The sequence below is a fragment of the Ricinus communis genome, chromosome 9, assembly GCF_019578655.1.
Source record: "Ricinus communis isolate WT05 ecotype wild-type chromosome 9, ASM1957865v1, whole genome shotgun sequence".
In the NCBI taxonomy this organism is placed as follows: Eukaryota; Viridiplantae; Streptophyta; class Magnoliopsida; order Malpighiales; family Euphorbiaceae; genus Ricinus; species Ricinus communis.
Window position 1 is genome coordinate 17,756,214 of NC_063264.1, and position 19,580 is coordinate 17,775,793.

The 19,580-nt window shown below is 28.8% G+C and overlaps 2 protein-coding genes across 2 annotated transcripts; both read left to right on the plus strand.

Annotated features, from left to right (window-relative positions):
- Positions 1–12,455: 12,455 nt before the first annotated feature.
- On the plus strand, positions 12,456–13,876 carry LOC8261768 (stem-specific protein TSJT1-like). Its single transcript, XM_048379178.1, has 4 exons — positions 12,456–12,767; positions 12,900–13,140; positions 13,263–13,383; positions 13,486–13,876. Exons 1-4 carry the CDS (start codon positions 12,556–12,558, stop codon positions 13,677–13,679), a joined length of 768 nt encoding a protein of 255 aa, XP_048235135.1. The 5' UTR covers positions 12,456–12,555; the 3' UTR covers positions 13,680–13,876.
- A 645-nt stretch (positions 13,877–14,521) lies between these two features.
- On the plus strand, positions 14,522–18,260 carry LOC8261767 (lanC-like protein GCR2). Its single transcript, XM_002534200.4, has 6 exons — positions 14,522–15,500; positions 15,668–15,846; positions 16,561–16,672; positions 16,779–16,895; positions 16,979–17,293; positions 17,673–18,260. Exons 1-6 carry the CDS (start codon positions 15,303–15,305, stop codon positions 18,009–18,011), a joined length of 1,260 nt encoding a protein of 419 aa, XP_002534246.2. The 5' UTR covers positions 14,522–15,302; the 3' UTR covers positions 18,012–18,260.
- Positions 18,261–19,580: the final 1,320 nt, after the last annotated feature.

A 19,580-nucleotide genomic window follows, 5' to 3' on the forward strand; every position in this document is an offset into this window, starting at 1 on the left:
TTTCTTTTGTAATTCAAAAGTTGAGAATGTAGTTGTAATATAAAGACATGGAGTAACTGTAGTGCTTGAAAATAGCAGGACCTTAAAAAAGATTGCAAATGTTTTGCAAATATTTAATTAATTTATTAAGAATCAAATAAAATATAAAATAAATTTAGAAGTATATGGCCTTGCATCGTATATTGGTTGCAGTAAGGATTAGTTTAATCAATAGATTTTACTTTACAAACACATTAGATAGGTTAAGTGATAGCAAGGAAAATATTCTTCAAATATGAAACTGATTATACAAAGCAATAAAATTCAAATAAAGATTATGACCTAGCATCATTACAGGTTATTGTTTTATAGTCGTTTTTATGTTAAAGATATAAAGAGTATAAATGGCTAAGGCTATTGTTGAATTTTATTTTTGCAGAATTATAGGTACGATTTATTTAAATTGTAGAATCATGGGCATTAATAGAAAAGAAGAAAATGAAAAGTAATAAAATAACATTAAGAATAGTAATATTGATTTTAACCAAATTGTTTCATTGGTATTACATAAGGATTGGAAAGAAAAGACGTTCTTATTATTAGAGTATTTGCCTTTTGATGCATGAAATATTAGAACTGCTTTTAGAAACCAAAATGACTGGTGTCTTTAGAATCCTATCTTCATTAATGGACTTGAAAAATATTAAGAAACAAATCATACATCTTGAGCAATGGATACTTCTCCAGTAGCAAGTCCCTCATATATTGTTTTTTTTTAATCAAGCACTAGTCTTTTCAAATGTTCTTTAATTTCAGTCTTCAACTCTTCATGTTGCTCCCTCAGTTTAAAGTACAAGACCTCCAAGTATGAAGGTGATGGAAGGATTGCCCATTCTCCAGTCTTTCTCCTCTTTGGTGGTGTTAATTGCTCCATGTGATTGATATTTTGAAGATATGAATATGAAATAGTATTGAGTGGTTTGCATAACCAAATTTTTTCTAGTTTTTATAGTTAATATTGAAGAGATCTTTGAAATTCCAATAGTACATATAAATATGCACATGATAATTTTCATTGCTTTTCTAAAGAGATTGTCATTAGGTTTTTTGTCTTTTTGAATTCATCCTTATAATTTTGATATTAATTATATTATTATTTCCAAGTTATACATATAAATGTTGATAGACATTTTCAATACACAAAATAATTTTTTCTTCTCAAAAGAAAATAATAACTATGTTGTAGAAGGAAATAATTAATCTTAGTTTTCGTATTTCCATCAATTTTTTAAATTTCAATTATTGAATTATTTGAGTAATTAATCTTGGTATCTCCATTAAAAAAAATTGCATTAATATGTTGTTAAGTATCATGATTTATAAGAGATTAAGACAAATATTTTCAAGTTTTTTTTCATATAAATAACAATTGAAAATCTGCCTGGTATTAAAGCATCTGTTACAAAACCTTGCAGACTCGGATTTGATACCCATTTAATGCGAATCATAAGTAATTTTTTTATCACATTTTCAAGTCCATTTTTATTAGCTACTGTAATTTCATTATTCAAGAAAATGGATTGTTTTCCTCGTAGTAGTAGTATTGTTCATTATTAATATACAATTAGAGAACTATTGAACAAGCAAAAACAATGTCATTAGGAATTCAAGCAAACACATATATTTTTTACTTCATTTTTTTTGCTTTAATATATAATAATAATGAAACAGTAAGTCAGATTATAAACCAATATAGTAAAAATTTTATTTTTATTTTATTAATTTAATATTATATGTCAAGACTTAATTGGCATTACAAGCTAGAAAAAAATAAAAATGAAACATCATTTATTTAATAGTAAAAAAGAAGAGCATTAGACTTCAGGAGATCTTGGATGCGTAGTATTTGCAACATCGGCTTCTTGGTCTTCTTTTCCTTGTTTGAAAAGTTGAAAGAACTTATCAAGCAAACCGTTAGACACAATCTTCAATTATCATCTTCCTTAGATCTTCTTCTTTGAACTGATTAAGCAGAGTGATTGTCACTTTCTTTGCATTAGCCATGATCTTGTCGAGTTCAACTTGGAGTTTCTCTTCCTTTGATAGTTGTGGCAGTACATTTTTGCCTAGGAGTTTTCAAAAAATAGGTCATTTCTTAGATATGAAAAGTGAAAAATAATAAAAATTCTAGAAATATATGACTGAGGTGTTTTAAAGAGTTCAATATTTATGCTTATATAAGCAAAAAGTAGATTGATGTACCATTACATATTCAAATTCCTTATTGAACAAGTTCTATATTTCAAAGGAACAATTATAAAGTCTATTTGAATTTCAAGAAAGATAATAATTGTAATGTCACCAAGTACGATGTGATAAGAACTTAGTTGTACTCATTAGTGTATATCAACTTAGTAAAAGCAATTCCCTTAAAATGAAAAAAATATATTTTGTAAATTGATAATGATACCTAAATATTACTACCGCCCATGGTATACTATAATTTTATAATTTTAGGATAATCTTATACATACACGTAGTATTTCTAATTTATATTCTATACCAAAATATAATTATTTAAAGCTTTTATAGTATCATATATAAAAGAAATATTAGATTATATTAATAATGAATTTATAGGTTCATAAGTAATCTGTAATTTGTTCTTTAATGGATATAATCGATTATGTCATGACTAAGTATCCAACTCTTATTCAATTGAAAGTATTGATAATTGTTGTGCATGAATTAGATCGAATATTAAAGTATTAGAAGTGCTTGATCTTGAGGATTGAATTAAATTGACCGTGCTTAGACATGGATATAATTGATTATGACATGGTTAAGTATGTACATCATAAGCAATTGATAAATATTGAAAATTATGGCACATGAATTAGATCGAATTATACCATAGTTTAGTATCTATCGAATTATACCATGGTTTAGTATCTAACTTTTTATTCAATTGAAAGAATTGACAATTATTTGATATAAATTAGATCAAAATGCCAAGTGATTTGCATTCGGCAAGAATTGAACCATGGATCACAATTAGTTATTTGATTGTCAATACCACCAAGTCATGTTATTGACTATATAAGTTTGAAAGGTGCATTATATGTTATATTGAAAGTTATCATTAATATAAAACAATTTAGAAATATGAACAACACTTTTCGATATTATCATGTGATTGAAAAGGCATGTGATATTTAGTCATCTCATTCATGTGAAAGAGATTTTCAATAAACTTTTTACCCATATAAACAATAACTATTTCATTATTTTATTATAAATAGGGTACTAATATAAGATGCTAGGATTAAAAACTGCTAATTTTGCAGCCTAACAGTTTAAAACTTCTTTATAAAAATAGTGAAATTCTTGGTATGCTACAGTAAAGAGTTAACTTTACTGGTAAAGTATGGTCTATTATTCCATTCTTTTTCCTTTTACAACTTTAACTCATAATAACAAATTTCTTTTATTTTTTAATTTTTAGTAAATTCCTTATCATGTGCATAAAGCATTTGGAGAGATAATACCTACTATTGTTAAAATTCAAGTTGTAGGCTTGAAAGGACATGAATGCCCTGTTAACTTTGAGTTTATTAACTTCCATATATCCTTTTAGTCTCAAGATTTATGATAACTCATTTTTGTCAATATGCAGATTATACCTACTGAAGTTACATGTTAATTAATTAACCCTAGCAACAAAATTATCTATATCAAATCAGAGCCATGAGCATATGCATATGGAGTTTTCTATGAATACTGACACGTAACTCCTCATCACAAGAGTAAAAAGCATTTCAATGTAATGTGTCATCCTTTGGATGGATGGACTATTGTTATGGAGGAATTTGGAATTCAAAGGGAGATGAACTGACCTTTACAAGTGCATTAGGATAAACATTAACTTTTTATCTATCAATTAAGCGGCATGGAGCAAAAGTAATCAAAAGCTAGTATCATATGACATGGACAATTTATTTATACTTGTTTAACTATTATCCTGATAAAATTTATTTATCTTTGTTGGACAATTTATATGAAGTATGTTATGGTTATCAACTAATAATTTAAGATTAATCTTTATTAAATTATACTTGCTATTTTTTATATATATTGTAATGATGCCTTACTTAGTCTAAGTAATTGGATATTTTCTATTTTGGATATTTTTTAAAATTATGGCCTCATTTATCTAAGTAATTTGATACTTGCTATTTTGAATATATATGAAAGGTTACTCATAATTAAGGGAATGAAATTTACGTACAGGTTGGGGAAAAAGAAAAAAAAAATAAGGATGGTATAATACATACAGTTGAAGGATGGTTTAAAAAAATAAAGTAATTCTTAGCAAAATAAATTTAAATTTCATTCATCTCATGGTATATAAATGCATTTGCATCTTGACAATATCATTAATCTTGCTATCAATCTATGAGCATGTACTCACAATACCAAAAAATAACATGTCCTGATTACAGATTGTATGCACTAATATAAGCAAGCCAACATCTAAACTACTAATTCACTTGGCTGCTTTGAGTATCGATTATAGGATTATTTAAAACAATATTATCAAGGCCACACTCTCCACGAAGTACCTATCCACTATTAATTCTAGATGTATTAGATCTTCGTCATCCTCGAGTGCCATAATCTCCACGAGTAGAACAACCACCAAGAGTTGATCACCCTGCGTGATTTGAACTTCTACTTCTACTTTATAATTCCTTTGTTGGTATGAAATGATTCATTTTTGGCCTTTCACGAATATTTTGAATACATGGATCCAAAATAGGAGTACCACCAATATCGAAATCATCTAGTTCAGTTTCAACTATATTAAATGTGATACCTTTCAAAGCTGTCACAACCTCACTACAATTTAATAATTGATTCTTTAGAGCAATCGATCGTCCTTTTACAAACTCCATCTTTTCTTTGCTATCCATTACCAAATCTGTATAATCCTGAAAATGACGTTCAACTTCCTAGAATTTTTTGTACTCTTCAGTCATGTGAGGATAACCACCAGCAAATAAAATCTTGGAATGACATTGAATTACATCTTTTCTCCACCTCTTTAATATATATATTTCATTGATCAACTTCATGTCTTTTATTGACATCAATTTTAACATATGGTAGCAAGGTATTCTCTTGAATTCAAATTTCTTGCAATTACAATTTAAATAATCGCCATTATGTTTGTATTCAGCCTTATATTTAATTATGTCTATACTCAACCATATATTCAATCTCCTTATGGTACGGTTATTGATTATGCATCTCTCCATTATCTTATGTTTCTCAATACCAACCTCATTATTTGCTGCCTTTACTTCTTCTTTAATTGGTTGAATAATGTGACAGTACCATATGTGCCTAATCTCATCCTGAACTAACTTGAACATCGAGTTTGTGTAAGCCTGTTGGAATTGTATTTCCTAATGAAAATCAGAAATGCACTTAACAAATTTACTCTTTAACTCAAAATGAGCTCGGAATTCCTTATGTATCTTATTACTCATTGCTAACTCATATTGTTCCACGAATTGATTCAATATGCTCATAGAGTGAACATAACCATCAAAGTAAGCATGCATTCCTTCACTTCTTTGTGTGAAAACCACTTCAGCCCAAAAAGTATAATGTAGATAAACAGGTGCTCAATATTCCCTTATATTGAAGAGGTCCTTTAGCCAGTCATTCCTTTTCAAACCAAACTTTGATAAGAAGTCATTCCAATTCCTCTCAAAAATTTCTATTGTGAGACTATCATAAACTAGAGTTTTAAACTCGTCCATTGCCCTCCCAAATTCACTTATTTTCTTAAAATTTTAAGGTAGTTTGCATAAAATGTGCCACAAACAAAATCGATGAATTGTATTAGGCATAACTTCTCTAATAGCTCCCTTTATACTTTCACATTGATCTGTCAGAATAGCATTGGGATGTATGTTTCCCATTGCTTCAAGCCAATTCATGAAAAGCCATTTGAAAGATCTATTGTCTTCATTTGTAACTAGTGCACATCCTAACAAAATAGATTGGCCATGGTGATTGATGCCCACAATAGTAGCAAAGGGCATTTTATACCCGTTAACAAGGTAAGTAATGTCAAAACTCACAACATCATAGAGTTCTTCATAAGCAGCTTTAGAACAAGGATGGATCCACAACATATTCCTTAGTTGCCTTCTTCATCAACGTCCATTAAATGGCAAAAGTCCCTATCTTTTTATTGCATCTTTAAAAATAACTTTCGAATAGCCTTTACATCTCCCTCGCCAAGTCTCGACTGCCTCTTATTTTCAATAAAATTTCTACAATCTTTAGGCAAACATCCTAAATTCTCTAGCCACCGGCTTGGATTTCTAACATTTTGACATTCTTACCCGGTCTCACACTTGTAATGTCATTGACTTCCAATTGTCTCTTCATGTGAATTGATATTTTTCTATGACCAGCCATCAATATAGACATATCAGGTTGCAGATCATGGTTGTGATTTCGATTTATCTTTGAAACCGCCCAAACTCCAAGAGCTTTCTTAATTGCGTTAACTCTAGCAGGACAATCTATCCTCTTTAAACTCTTTTCATATTTCGCTTTCCTGCTCCTGTCACAACTTATTGTCATATATTTCTAACTTCCACCATTAGTTTTATGACATGCTCTCTTACAAACACTAAATCTTGCAGCCCTTGCGTATTCTTGATAAGCTTTCACGAGACTATCAATACTCGTAAACAACATATTTGGCAGAGGGCCTTCTTCAACATTAAAGTTATTGTGTGCTTCAAAATCATTGTTCTCATCTTCTTCCAAATCAGCAACCAAATTTTCAGCCAAATCATGATTCGTATTTCTATCAAGTTCTTCTATTGAGTTCGATATGCTTTCTTCCTTTTTATCTTCACCTTCACCTTCTGAAATTTTGTCCAATAAACTATCATCTTCTGCGAGACTAAAAATCTCTTGCATCAACTGAGCTCTATGATCATTGTAGTTTCCATCAGAACTATTGTCCAGTTTCCTAACTTTGTTCTATAAATTGGATTTGATTCTTTTGTTTCTTTAAAGATTGAATCATATTTGTTTATAAATTTGATATATGAATAAAAAAAAAACTTATTTCAAGCCTATATGTTGAAAATATCACTCTTAATGACTTTATTATTTACTTTTGTAAAGGAAATATTAATTTTAAGAGCGCCAAATGATTTTATATACCTGGCTCTATTTTCTTCAAAGAATAGTTTAGTTCTTTTATTTGATTAACCAAGCATATATATAACTTTTTATAATTTTAATTGGTTAGAATCTAGTCATTTAGCAACATCCTTAATTGATATTAAAACATAATAAGTATATAGACTTTTAAGATTTTTTTTTTTATATAAAAAGAAACTAACTTTATGACATTACTAATAAAATTGACAGAATCAATTTAAACACATAATAAAGTTTTAAATGTGATTTAACACTCATCAAAGATCTTTGCTTAAAGGACGCCTCACCAAACAAAAATCCAACGAAGTAAGACCTCAAAAAGGGAAAAGGTACAAAAGAAAGAAATATAAAGCACATCCAATACAAATTGCACTTCTTTTGAAGCATCATAAGACAATGTAACTGACCCTATCCTTCTACTCCTTCCACCATATTTGCACATTCAATATGCACATTTAATAGCTACTACTGTACTACCAAAATTATTAAGCTTCTGAAAATAATTTAGCAATAGATTTTTTAAATTTCATGTCTCATCTTATATTGAAATTTTAGTATTAAAGATTATTAAAATAGTATTTTACTATTTATAAAAATTATACTCTGAATTAGCTCTAAATATATAAAAATTAAATCTCATATTATTAATAAAAAATATTATGAAACCAGACTAATTATTACACTGTTATAAATAATTCATTCATTCCATTAGGAGAATTCAATTAAATGCCATTTCCGAAATTCTATGTCGTTCGTGGTTGCTTTTTTATTTTTTTTATTTTTTTTTTCAGATGAAACAATATTAAACCATTTGCGTATGTCATTTAAATACAAGATAGAAAATAAAATAATAATATCATGAAAACAAATGATTGTGACAAAATCTGGAAACTCTTTTTAAAAGTTGAAGTGGATAATGATTATTTGTTTTATCATACAAGTGGATAAATGAATTTTCTTTTTCCTTTTTTTATTTTCTTGAGAAAGGTGGCTAAATGAATTTGGACTCTATTGTTCTAGAACTTAAGGAAAAATCTGTTGGCCTGCCCAAGGAAAGCTTGTTTCCTCTTTTTCCCTTGAAAAGAGTGATTAAAATATTTAAATGATTCCCAATTTTTTTTATTTGAAATGAATTTAATCCCAAATAAAGTCGTTTAATTTGAATCTTGATAATCAACTTAGTTAATCAATTACTCCATAAAGTTTACATTAACTTCCTCAAAGGACAAATTTAATTTCATATAATTATGTATATTATTATATATTGCAACATATTGTAATTAAAGCAAAATACCAATAAATACAATAATTTAAATAAGAATATTTAAATTATTATTATTATTTATTATAATTTGTTATTAATTATTACATATTTTTTAAGTGAATGGATGATCCGTAAATTTGTATAAAACAAATTGATGATTTTGGACGGATGTAACTATATGGTTACTTATTTATCATGACTTCATTACTTAATTTGCGAAATTATTGCCATGACATATCAAAAGGAATTTTCTATAATATAATACTAATGAAATTTAGTGACATGGAACTAATCATTGATCAAGAATTGTTGAATCAATATCCTCAATTTATTATATAACATGTCATTATATTATAATTATAATTATTTAATAATATAATATATATATAAAGAGAATCATAATTAACTCATTTTTTAAAGATATTATTAAGGAACCATATGAAACTTTTTATTTGGCCAGCAAGATGCATAATCTATTAATAAAAAAATAAAAAAATAAATCTTAAATTCTTAGAAAGAGACACTCAATTATTAAATCATGCAATAAGATTAATAATTTTTTTAATTATTGACTAAGGACTCATTTTATTTGATAATTAAATTTCTAATGGTTGATTAGCCATAAGTGACCGTGGCAATGTTTGAATTTCGTTGCCACTTCTTTGAACCAATTAGAATTCATGAAGAGGAATACAAATACAGTTTTAATTATGCATCCACCCACAGAAAAGTGCTGAAATAAAAACACACTGTTTTTCTTTTTTCTTGTGGGGTTGGCAGGTGGTTTTTTATTTTTTTTTATTTTTTAAGCTTATCCCAGCTGCCACTGTTGCCGCTAGTTTTGGATAAGCCCACTACTCAATTCCGATTAGACAATTATTCAAAATAAAATTAAATGAAATAAATTGTTGGAAGTCCTTCTCTAATAGGAGAAATATCAAAAGTTACCAATATCTTAACATTATAAGTATATAATATTATATAAATATGAATTTATAAAAATTACATATTATTTTAATTCTTAATATAATTAGATACTATATTAGTTAATCATTAAATATAAATTTATATTTATATATTTTTAAAATTTAATTAGTGATATTTCATCATTAAAAAATTTACTTATATAATTTTGATTTATATAAAATAATTAAATTATAATTCATCAAAAATATAAATTAGTAGAAAATATATAAAATTCATAAATTATTTTTAAAAATATTAATTATTTATTTGTAACTTAAAAATAAACTTTATAATAATAAAGTACCACAATAATACTATAGCAAAACCATTCATTTTTTCTATTTGAAGAAAAAAAACTTGCAACATAATCTATTTTGTAAAAATTTTAAGAAATTTATACTCTATTTCAACTCTCATGATAACTCAAACTTCATATTTTTATAAATAGATTGTCGAATACTTTATTTAATTCACTTAACACCTAGCTTAAATAGCAAGAAGGTTCAAGTCTCGAATTCGAGTCATTTTCTCTACATTAAGTTTTTTTTTTTTACAACGAGTGTAAAGGAATGACTACTTTTATTGTGTAATTTATGGCTTGTTAGGCTCAAATGAATAAAAAAAAAACTTGCTTAAGACAATTATAAAATTCTCAAGCTTAATATCTTAAATGATAGAATTTTGAAATCATACTGTAATTTATATTTTTTTGATATCATATAGTAATTTGTTTATTTTTTTACTCATTATTCCTTCCTTCAAAATAATAAACAAAATGGTTTTCTGCTTTTTTTTCTTTTTCTTTTGTGATGTTTAGTTTGTGTATTACTCACAAAATGACATAATCCAAAATTAACACAAATTCCCAAACTAAGAGACAACAATATTAAATCTTATGGCCCCATTCCCATCTGGTTTCTGAAATTCTGGAAATAGAATGACTCACAACTTTGTAGTATTTATTTTTTATTGGACCCAATCAGTAAGAAGTGCATTTAAATGCTGCTCACTTTTTTACACTCTTAAGTAATAAACTTTCATTATAAATTCTTAATAATCGTAATTATATAACAAAAAATGATAGTAATTATACACTTACACATCTTTATATAAAAAAGTAAACTCCAAAATTTTATCTATAATAATCAATAACAAATAATATAATTCAAACTTAAAATTTATTATTTTTAATTCTTCAAATTGATATTAATTTTTAATATATTTACTATTAGAATTGCAATTAGATTATTCAGATTAAAATAATTCAAGCTCGATTTAATTTTAAAATTTAGAATTTAGAATTTTATTGAAATTCTATTTCTTAAGATTCAGCTTAGTTTAATAATTTATTAAGTCGATTTAATTATTTTATATTATAATAATAATTCAAATTTAATCCAAATTTATTTTTATATTTAAATTTAAGTCTATTAATATATTAAGAGTTGATAGGTTTATATTATGTATATATATATTTAAGTATTTTAGTACTTTAACTATATATTTTATATACATCATATATAGAAATATATGCTTATTATACTTATTATTTTACTTTAATTTTATTATCTAATTTCAGGTGTTAATAGTCAAAAAGGAAAATTTGAGCTATACATTCACAAATAGGCCTAAATAGAGTTGTTGCTGCAAGATCGATGATCTAAGACTGGTCGACTACTAATCTCACAAGCCTAGCGGAATATATCAAGACTCAAGAAGAAAATTAATTAAACCTTTTATGTAATTATGGACCATCAATAATTATTTACTTAAGTTAGGATAGTTAAGAGCTACAGGGATAACTCTTAAAAGTTTTGTATTTGAGGATGACTCTTTAAAAGGGATCTCTACAAATAGTGAAGGTTAGTTACACAATAAGGAGACACACATTTAGTCTGCATCTGTCCACTATTCCTCTCTTTATAATTCTCTATAATTCATCTTCCACAAACAGTTTACTTTTAGTGTTCATTATTCTTTTAAGATCTAAAAAGCTTTTTAAAAAGTGAAAAGTAAAGACCAATTATCTTCCTACTTAAAAAAATTTTAATTTAAAGAGAATTTTTTTTATTTTTTTATCTAATTTTTCATGTCTTTCTATTTAATTACAATGACCACTTGATTAAATATATCAGACTAATTTTATAAGTATCTAGTTTAATCTTTTTGGTATATATAAACCTTGTTATTTATTTGTGTGATGAATGATTTCTTTATCTCTATATTTCTATTAGTTTTATTTATTATTGTTTGTTGATTATTATATCAATTTGATAATAATATTTATTAAAAAATCTTTTGATTGAATTTATTAGAAATATCATTTTTACTTCGATCTATATAGGTATAGAATACTTTAGTTGCATCGTTAATTTGAGTGGCTAAAAAAAAAAACTACATCATTATTTTATTCATTAGATCTAAAATTTAAATTAAATAAGAAAATTATTATATTTATTTAATTTATATTTTATTTTTTTAAAATATTGATTTTGAGTGTTTAAATTTATTTTCAGTGCTTTTATGCGATAGTTAATTTTTATAGACTCAGAAATGAATTTATTCTTGCTGAAATGATTTGTATCCAATACATCTTTTTAAATTATTCGTATAATTTTAAATTATAATTAAATTAATTTTAAATATCTCTTAAATCAATTATGAATGGCTTATTAATTGGTTGGAGCCGATCAAAAATCATGCCTGATGGACAACAAAAGAATTATATATATATATATATAAAATAGGTTCATGGCAAATGGTAAATGAAAATGTTTTATATATTATATACTATGAAAATAAAATAATAATAAAAAGCCACAAAATAGATTAAAGATAAGACTGCCTTGGAATTCGAGATATCCTTATCCCATGACTACTAACATCCACGTACTGCTTATGTCACACTCATACAAACAAGAACAACAACAAAAGATAGGATAAAAGAAAAGAAAAATGTCACCTGCACTTTAATTTCAGGAGACGTGAGCATATAAATACTACCAAAAAAAAACCCATTCAAGAACATCTCTCCCGTTTATCATTCATTCCCATTTCTATATCACAAAATCAAGAAAAGCAAAAAGAAAATGTTGGCTATATTTCACAAAGCTTTTGCTCATCCGCCTGATGAGCTCAACAGCCCTGCTTCTCAAAATGGCGCCAAGAAGCCTAAGCTTCCTGAAGAAACTCTGAATGAGTTCCTTTCTCATCACCCGCATAACACTTTCCATATGACCTTTGGGCAAGCTGCTGTTCTTGCTTATGTTCGTCCTGATAATCCTTTCTCCCACCATCAGAGGTACAATAATCTGGTCGAACTCGTCAATTATTAATTGGGTCTTTTTTTCTTTTACTTAGTTTAATATACGGTGTAGTTTTAATTTTAGTTGGTTTTGGTGGGTCGTTGGTGTATGTATATATGATTTTGCAGGTTGTTTTGTGGGTTTGAGGATATTTACTGCCTGTTCTTGGGGAGCTTGAACAACTTGTGTGTGCTGAATAGACAATATGGTTTGACAAAGGGAACCAGTGAGGCTATGTTCGTAATAGAGGCTTATAGAACACTTCGTGATCGAGGTCCATACCCAGCTGATCAAGTTGTTAAGGATCTTGAAGGAAGCTTTGCTTTCATTATCTATGATAGCAAGGCTGGAATTGTTTTTGTTGCACTGGTAATATATATAGATATACTTGTGCTTTTGCTTTTCAATCTATTTCTAAATTTCTGGGTCAAGAAAATTCAAAAACTCGATACAGTTTCGATGTTAATTCAATTGATGGTCGGTGGCTGCAGGGTTCTGATGGTGGGGTTCAGCTGTACTGGGGAATTGCAGCTGATGGTTCTGTTGTAATCTCTGATGATCTGCAAGTCATCAAAGCAGGATGTGCAAAATCATTTGCGCCTTTTCCAGCAGGTATATAACTTCTAACTCATATTTTTTTTGCATTTGATGATGATCTTTAGTCTGTGTGAGAAATCTACTTAAGATAATTAACAAATGAAATGGATGATACAGGATTCATGTTCCATAGTGAAGGGGGACTGATGAGCTTTGAGCATCCAATGAACAAGATAAAAGCAATGCCAAGAATAGATAGCGAAGGAGTGCTGTGCGGTGCTAACTTTAAAGTTGATAAGTACACAAGGGTGAACAGCATTCCTCGCAGGGGAAGTGAAGCTAATTGGACCGAGTGGGATAACCATTCCTAATCACATTCAAAATCAAAATCATCTTCCATCTGTCCATATATGCCTTTTTATCCTTTTCTTTAATGATGTCTGCTTCACTACTTGTAGACCTTTTCTTTTTTCAACTTTACTTTTGTCCTTTTTTATTTCTTTCCATTTATTTCCCCTACTCGGTTGATTTGTATTTTCCCTCCCAATTAATGCATCATGTTTTCCCACGCAAATGACAAAAAAAAAAAAAACCGATTTGATGTATTTTTATTTTAGTATCACTGTATTATTAGCAAATGTTAACGAAATAGTTGAAAGAACAGTGTCTGTCTCAAATTGATATTCTTTGCTAATAATTACATTTGTAAAATTTTGAAATGATAAAAATTAAATAACAGATTTTAAAATAGTAATACAATAAACTATATTTTGTAAAATACTATTATATAGTCTTTTAATGGATAAAAAAACTGATGTATTAATTTAATAGTAAAAGAAAATTATTAGAAAATAATAAACTAGTTTAATATATTATGAATATACAGTAATAATATTACAAAAATTGGTATTAAATTAATAATATTTTAATATTTAATTACTAATTAATTGATATCTAAATTCTTCATCTTTTCCTCTCGATCTATTGGCTACGAGCTATTTGCTTGTTTTCTATGATTCAAAAGGACTAAATCGGTTATAAGAATTCAAAAGAGTACAAAGACCTCCCATGGTAAAGGTGTCTCTATACAGTCTTAACTTAAAGATTTATTCTGCTGAGAATCTCAGCTAGAATTTGTAATATCTTATAATTATATGATATGGATTTAGATAAATTTTATTCGGGATATAATAGAAATTATATAATAGAAATATATATAAAATAAATAGATTCTCTTTAATAATAAGAAAATCAATTTATGATAGAAAATTTTTTCATGATACTTGATGAAATTCTAAAAACAAAACCCAAAAAAGAAGACGGCGGTATTGTATTGAGAGCAATTGATTCTCAAGTTGGAGTCTAATATTAACCACCACTTTTAGAATGTAATAATTTATTTTTTATTTTATAAAAACTAATTTTTCTCTAATATTAATATATTAGTAATGCTGATACATCTATTGTTTAAAATAAATTTATCTAATATTTAACCATTTTCAACTGCTCTTTCTTTCGTTACAATTGATGCCCAAGCTGAAATTTGATCCTTAGCTCAGCCTGCCAAACAAATATGTCACGTCAGTTTTGTTTTCTAACTAAAATCTTGCGCACGTGCGGCCTAGCTTGCTTGAATTCAACACGGCCGTGTGTGTTGTGTAGCCTTTCCTGCCTAGCTGCGAGGCGGGCCGTGACAAATAGCACTGGGAGTTCTTTTGATTTCTGAACCCGTCACCTTCTCGACTGTAATTGCAATCATGAGATTAGACTAAAAGCAGAAAACTGTAATTCTTACAGATTCCAATCTCATAGGATTTCAATTGAGATTGGGAATCCAAATTTCTTGTTCCAATTTCATTTCCAATTAACAGCAACTCAACTTGTTAAAAAAAATAAAAGGAAAGGAAAAGAACAGCAGTTTAAACTCAACCTCCATAACTTAAAACATAAAAAGCAAAGACACAGAGTAGAGGATATCATCAAGTAACAGAGAAATGGCAGACCGTTACTTCCCAAATGAGATGCAACGCTACATACCAGAACCTACTGCAACAACATCAACAACAGCAATTGACAAAGCAGCAGTTGTTGAAGCAGCAAACAATAAAGATTCAATAACAGGCCTGCTTTCTCTTCCTTACAACACCCTTTGTGACACCCTCAAAAGATCGGCCTTTGAACTTAGAGATATGGTAGTGCTCCTCCTTACTCATATAATCTTTCTTTAAATTATCTGGGTCCTCCCGTTTTTTGCTCACAAAGTTTTGTTCTTTGCCACTATTCCTATCAAAAGATCAGTTTTTGTTTTTTTTTTTTTTGGGGGGAAATGGGCATTAAGTGTTTGTTGTTTTGCTTTCAGGTGGTGAAGGAAACATGGGGATTGAGTGGAAAACGTGTTCAAGATTATACTGTTTATACAGGAGTTCTAGGGACTGCTTATCTGCTTTTTAAAGCTTATCAAGTTACCAAGAATGAGAATGATCTTAACTTGAGTTCTCAGATTGTCAAGGCTTGTGATTCTGCTTCTATTGATTCTGGGTATTCCATCTTCTCTTTGTTCTTGTCTGTAGAGTTGCTTCTGCTTATGTTGTGGTTGCTAATGTAGTAGTTTATTGATTTTAAGAAATTTTGGTTCCGAAATAGTGATTTCCTATATCTGAATTGGTGGATATATTATATATAGGACTTGAGGTTCTTCACAGAATTATGGCTCAATTGTAGTAGCAATTTATAATTAAGTCTGTCACCTTGATTTAATTTTTATTTTTCATTTTTTCTTGTATTTAATGGATCCTTGCACCTGTTTGTGGACATCTGGCTGTCATGAGAAACGAGAATCTTCAACTATGACCGGAGCAGGTCCAATAATTGGTTGCGGGAAATCCTCATATTAGATTGACTTCTACATCAATCTTCTTATCCTGATATGGTCATGGGTTCTGACTTGTGACTTTTACGTGAATAAAAGATCAACATAGTTCAGATGGGTACTTAGATGTCATGTGAGATTGCTCTAATTAGTTGAGAATCAACCTTAACATAGCAATTTGGTCAACCAAAGTTTTTCTGCGCTATGTGAAACTTTTTAGATGTTCAAGAAGTCTGTAGTCTTTCATAAAATTAGATATTACTTATGCACTAAAACTGAAACTGGTTGGAGTTCTAGACCTTGTTGTGGGTTCAGTCATCACTTACCAATCAATTGAAGAAGTATGTTGATTATAATGCTTGTCAAACATCCATGAGCTTCAGGCGCGTGACATTTATATGTGGACGTGCTGGCGTTTATGCTCTTGGTGCTGTCATTGCAAAGCATGCTGGTGATGAAAGGCTATTAGATCACTACTTGACGCGGTTTAAAGAGGTAATGATTGTATATTACCCCTTATCTTCAGGATATTCTTCCTTCTACATACCTGTTCAAATTTATGGAACTGAATTCCCAGATTCTTAGTTACTCTTGACTGCAGATCAAATTTCCTAGTGATTTGCCAAATGAGCTATTAAATGGGAGGGCAGGATTTCTATGGGCCTGTTCATTCCTCAACAAGCATATTGATAAAGAAATTATATCTGCTGGACGCCAAGTAAGGGATATGTGTTTGGTCTCAATTAATGATTTTATTTAAGAGATGAATCACCTGCTAATTTGGGTTTCAAACCTCTGTAGAGAGCAGTTGTGAACGAAATAATTAAGGCTGGGAGAAAATTGGCACACAGGGAGAGATATCCATTGATGTATGAATGGCATGGGAAAAAATATTGGGGCGCTGCCCATGGACTGGCTGGTATCATGCATGTTTTGATGAACATGGAACTGAGACCGGACGAAACAGAGGATGTCAAGCGTACATTACGCTACATGATTAACAACCGTTTCCGCAGTGGCAATTATCCTTCTAGTGAAGGAAATGAATCAGATCGCCTAGTGCATTGGTGTCATGGTGCACCTGGAGTTGCTCTTACCCTTGTGAAAGCAGCTGAGGTATCTCCATAGGATTTCCATTACTTTAAAAACTAATTAGTCAAAATGATTGCATGAGGTAGCCATGGCAGATTAATAGTAAAAGAATTTATACGTGCCTAAGATTTTGATTGAAAATTGATGTATTGATGAGATGCAGATGATTTCAATTAAGCATCTCTATGAATAGTGTATTATGAAGAGGAAGCATTTTGTTTTGTATTTCATTTATTCTTACATAAAAAGCACCAATCTTTTTCTTTTCATGCTTTGAGTTCCAAATGAAGATAAAGAGAGGTCAACTTACTGGATAGCTGTGTTCAGTTTGACCTTATTTGTTTAGTGATAAAATGCTATCAGTAACTCGTGATGAACTTTTTCAATGTTCCGACTTGCTCAGGTTTTTGGAGATCAGGAGTTTCTGCAAGCAGCTATGGAAGCAGCAGAGGTGGTTTGGAACCGGGGTCTCCTGAAGCGAGTCGGCCTATGTCATGGCATCAGTGGGAACACATATGTTTTTCTGTCGCTATACCAATTAACAGGCAATATGGAATACTTATACAGAGCTAAAGCGTTTGCTTGCTTTATTCATGATAGAGCACAAAAACTTATATCAGAGGGGAAGATGCATGGAGGTGATCGGCCCTATTCCCTATTTGAAGGTGTTGGAGGAATGGCTTACCTTTTTTTTGATATGATTGAACCATCAGAAGCCAGGTTTCCTGCTTATGAACTCTAAACTGTGATGTAATAGCTAAGAGTAAGTAGATATGTCAAGAAGAGTTAAGGGTATTGATGCGACTTGTAAATATTTGCTTTGTTTGTAATCTGGCTCTGAAATTCTGAATCACTTAGCTGGTACCAAAGTATTGTTGAGATTGGCAACATCAGTTTTTTTTTTTTCTTTTTTTTTTTTTTAAATGTTTGTAACCAATATTTGTTGTAGCCAAGATATGCAGATATGCAGATGGTTCTTTCTTATCGATCATAATTTTTTTCTTTTTCTTTTTAATTTTCTCTCTGTTCTTTCTTTCTTTATTTCTTTCTTAGTGTCTCCCCTATAATGATTTCATTTATGGTCAATTTTTAGTTCTTAATCCTCCTCAAAACTCTAAACATCTCTTTTTATTTATAGAGGTAGGATTTCAAGGGAAACCCTAAAGAAAGCGATAAATTTTAGAAAATATCAATAAATATCTCAAATTATTTTTTAAAATTTAAATAATTATGGATAAAAAGAATGATTATCGTCAATGAAACCTTCTAGAATCTGTATCTAGACGTGATAGCGTCAAAAAAATGATATCCGAGTGCAAAAATCTCAATCAGCACTCTATAGAGCCGATCAGCTCTACACAGGAAAGTTTATGAAAGACTTACAATTAGGTTTTTGAATTTGTAAAAACTACCATTTTGACCTCAAATTTAATTTTTTTTGAAAATTAGGTCCAAATTGATTTCAAAAAGGTATTCCAGCTGGATTAACCTCCACCCTAGCCTACCTCCAGACACCCGAGAAGGCAGTAACTTCCATCATAAAATTTGTTATTTTTTCTCAATATTTAGATCCGGAAAAAGAATGCTGACAATAATATATTAAACTCATAATTTTAGTTTGGATTGGATTAAATCGATTCAAATTGGTTTGATTAAATTTTGTGTAGTGATAGAGGCAATTGTAAAGGTACCTTAATTAGAAAAGCTCTATATATATATATATATATATATTATAGCCTAGAAAATTAGAAAATATTGTTATAAAATTGAAGTTGAGAAAAAAAAAAACAGCCTATAATTTTGGAAAATATAACTTAGTGATAAAAAAATAGAAACATTTCAAATTTAGTTTCCAAAATTAAAATTGAAAAAACATATTAGCATACTAAAAACTAGCATTAGTCATAATAATATTATAATTAACTCTATAAGCTTTTTATCACAGCTCTTTGTGCTTTCTTCTCTCTAAATAAAAAAAGAGAATCTCATAATTGCCAACTTTATTGCTAAATAAATCAAATTCCTTAAAAAATTTACTCAAATTTTCAAGAAAAAAACTCATAATATATTTTCTTTCTTTTTATTACAGGTCAATAGCAGAGAAAGAATTCTTTTGATTCTCACAAGTCAGACTCTCATTTTACCAAAGACATTATATTATAGGAATACGATGATAAGATGCAGGAAAACGAGCCAACTGTTGGTCAGAAGAGAGAGAGGAGATATCTTAGTCTGTTTGGTTTTAGTTTGAAGAAGTGAAGAGTGAAAATTATGATCCTTACTCCTTATAAGTAAAGAGCTCAGAAGTTGA

Bases quoted from the DNA above. Each gene is read 5' to 3' on its own strand.
- LOC8261768 (XM_048379178.1), top strand. From the start codon at position 12,556: ATGTTGGCTATATTTCACAAAGCTTTTGCTCATCCGCCTGATGAGCTC. The intron at 13,141-13,262 runs GTAATATATATA...CGGTGGCTGCAG, and splicing joins GAATTGTTTTTGTTGCACTG to GGTTCTGATGGTGGGGTTCA. The intron at 13,384-13,485 runs GTATATAACTTC...TGGATGATACAG, and splicing joins ATTTGCGCCTTTTCCAGCAG to GATTCATGTTCCATAGTGAA.
- LOC8261767 (XM_002534200.4), top strand. From the start codon at position 15,303: ATGGCAGACCGTTACTTCCCAAATGAGATGCAACGCTACATACCAGAA. The intron at 16,896-16,978 runs GTAAGGGATATG...AAACCTCTGTAG, and splicing joins TTATATCTGCTGGACGCCAA to AGAGCAGTTGTGAACGAAAT. The intron at 17,294-17,672 runs GTATCTCCATAG...CGACTTGCTCAG, and splicing joins CCCTTGTGAAAGCAGCTGAG to GTTTTTGGAGATCAGGAGTT.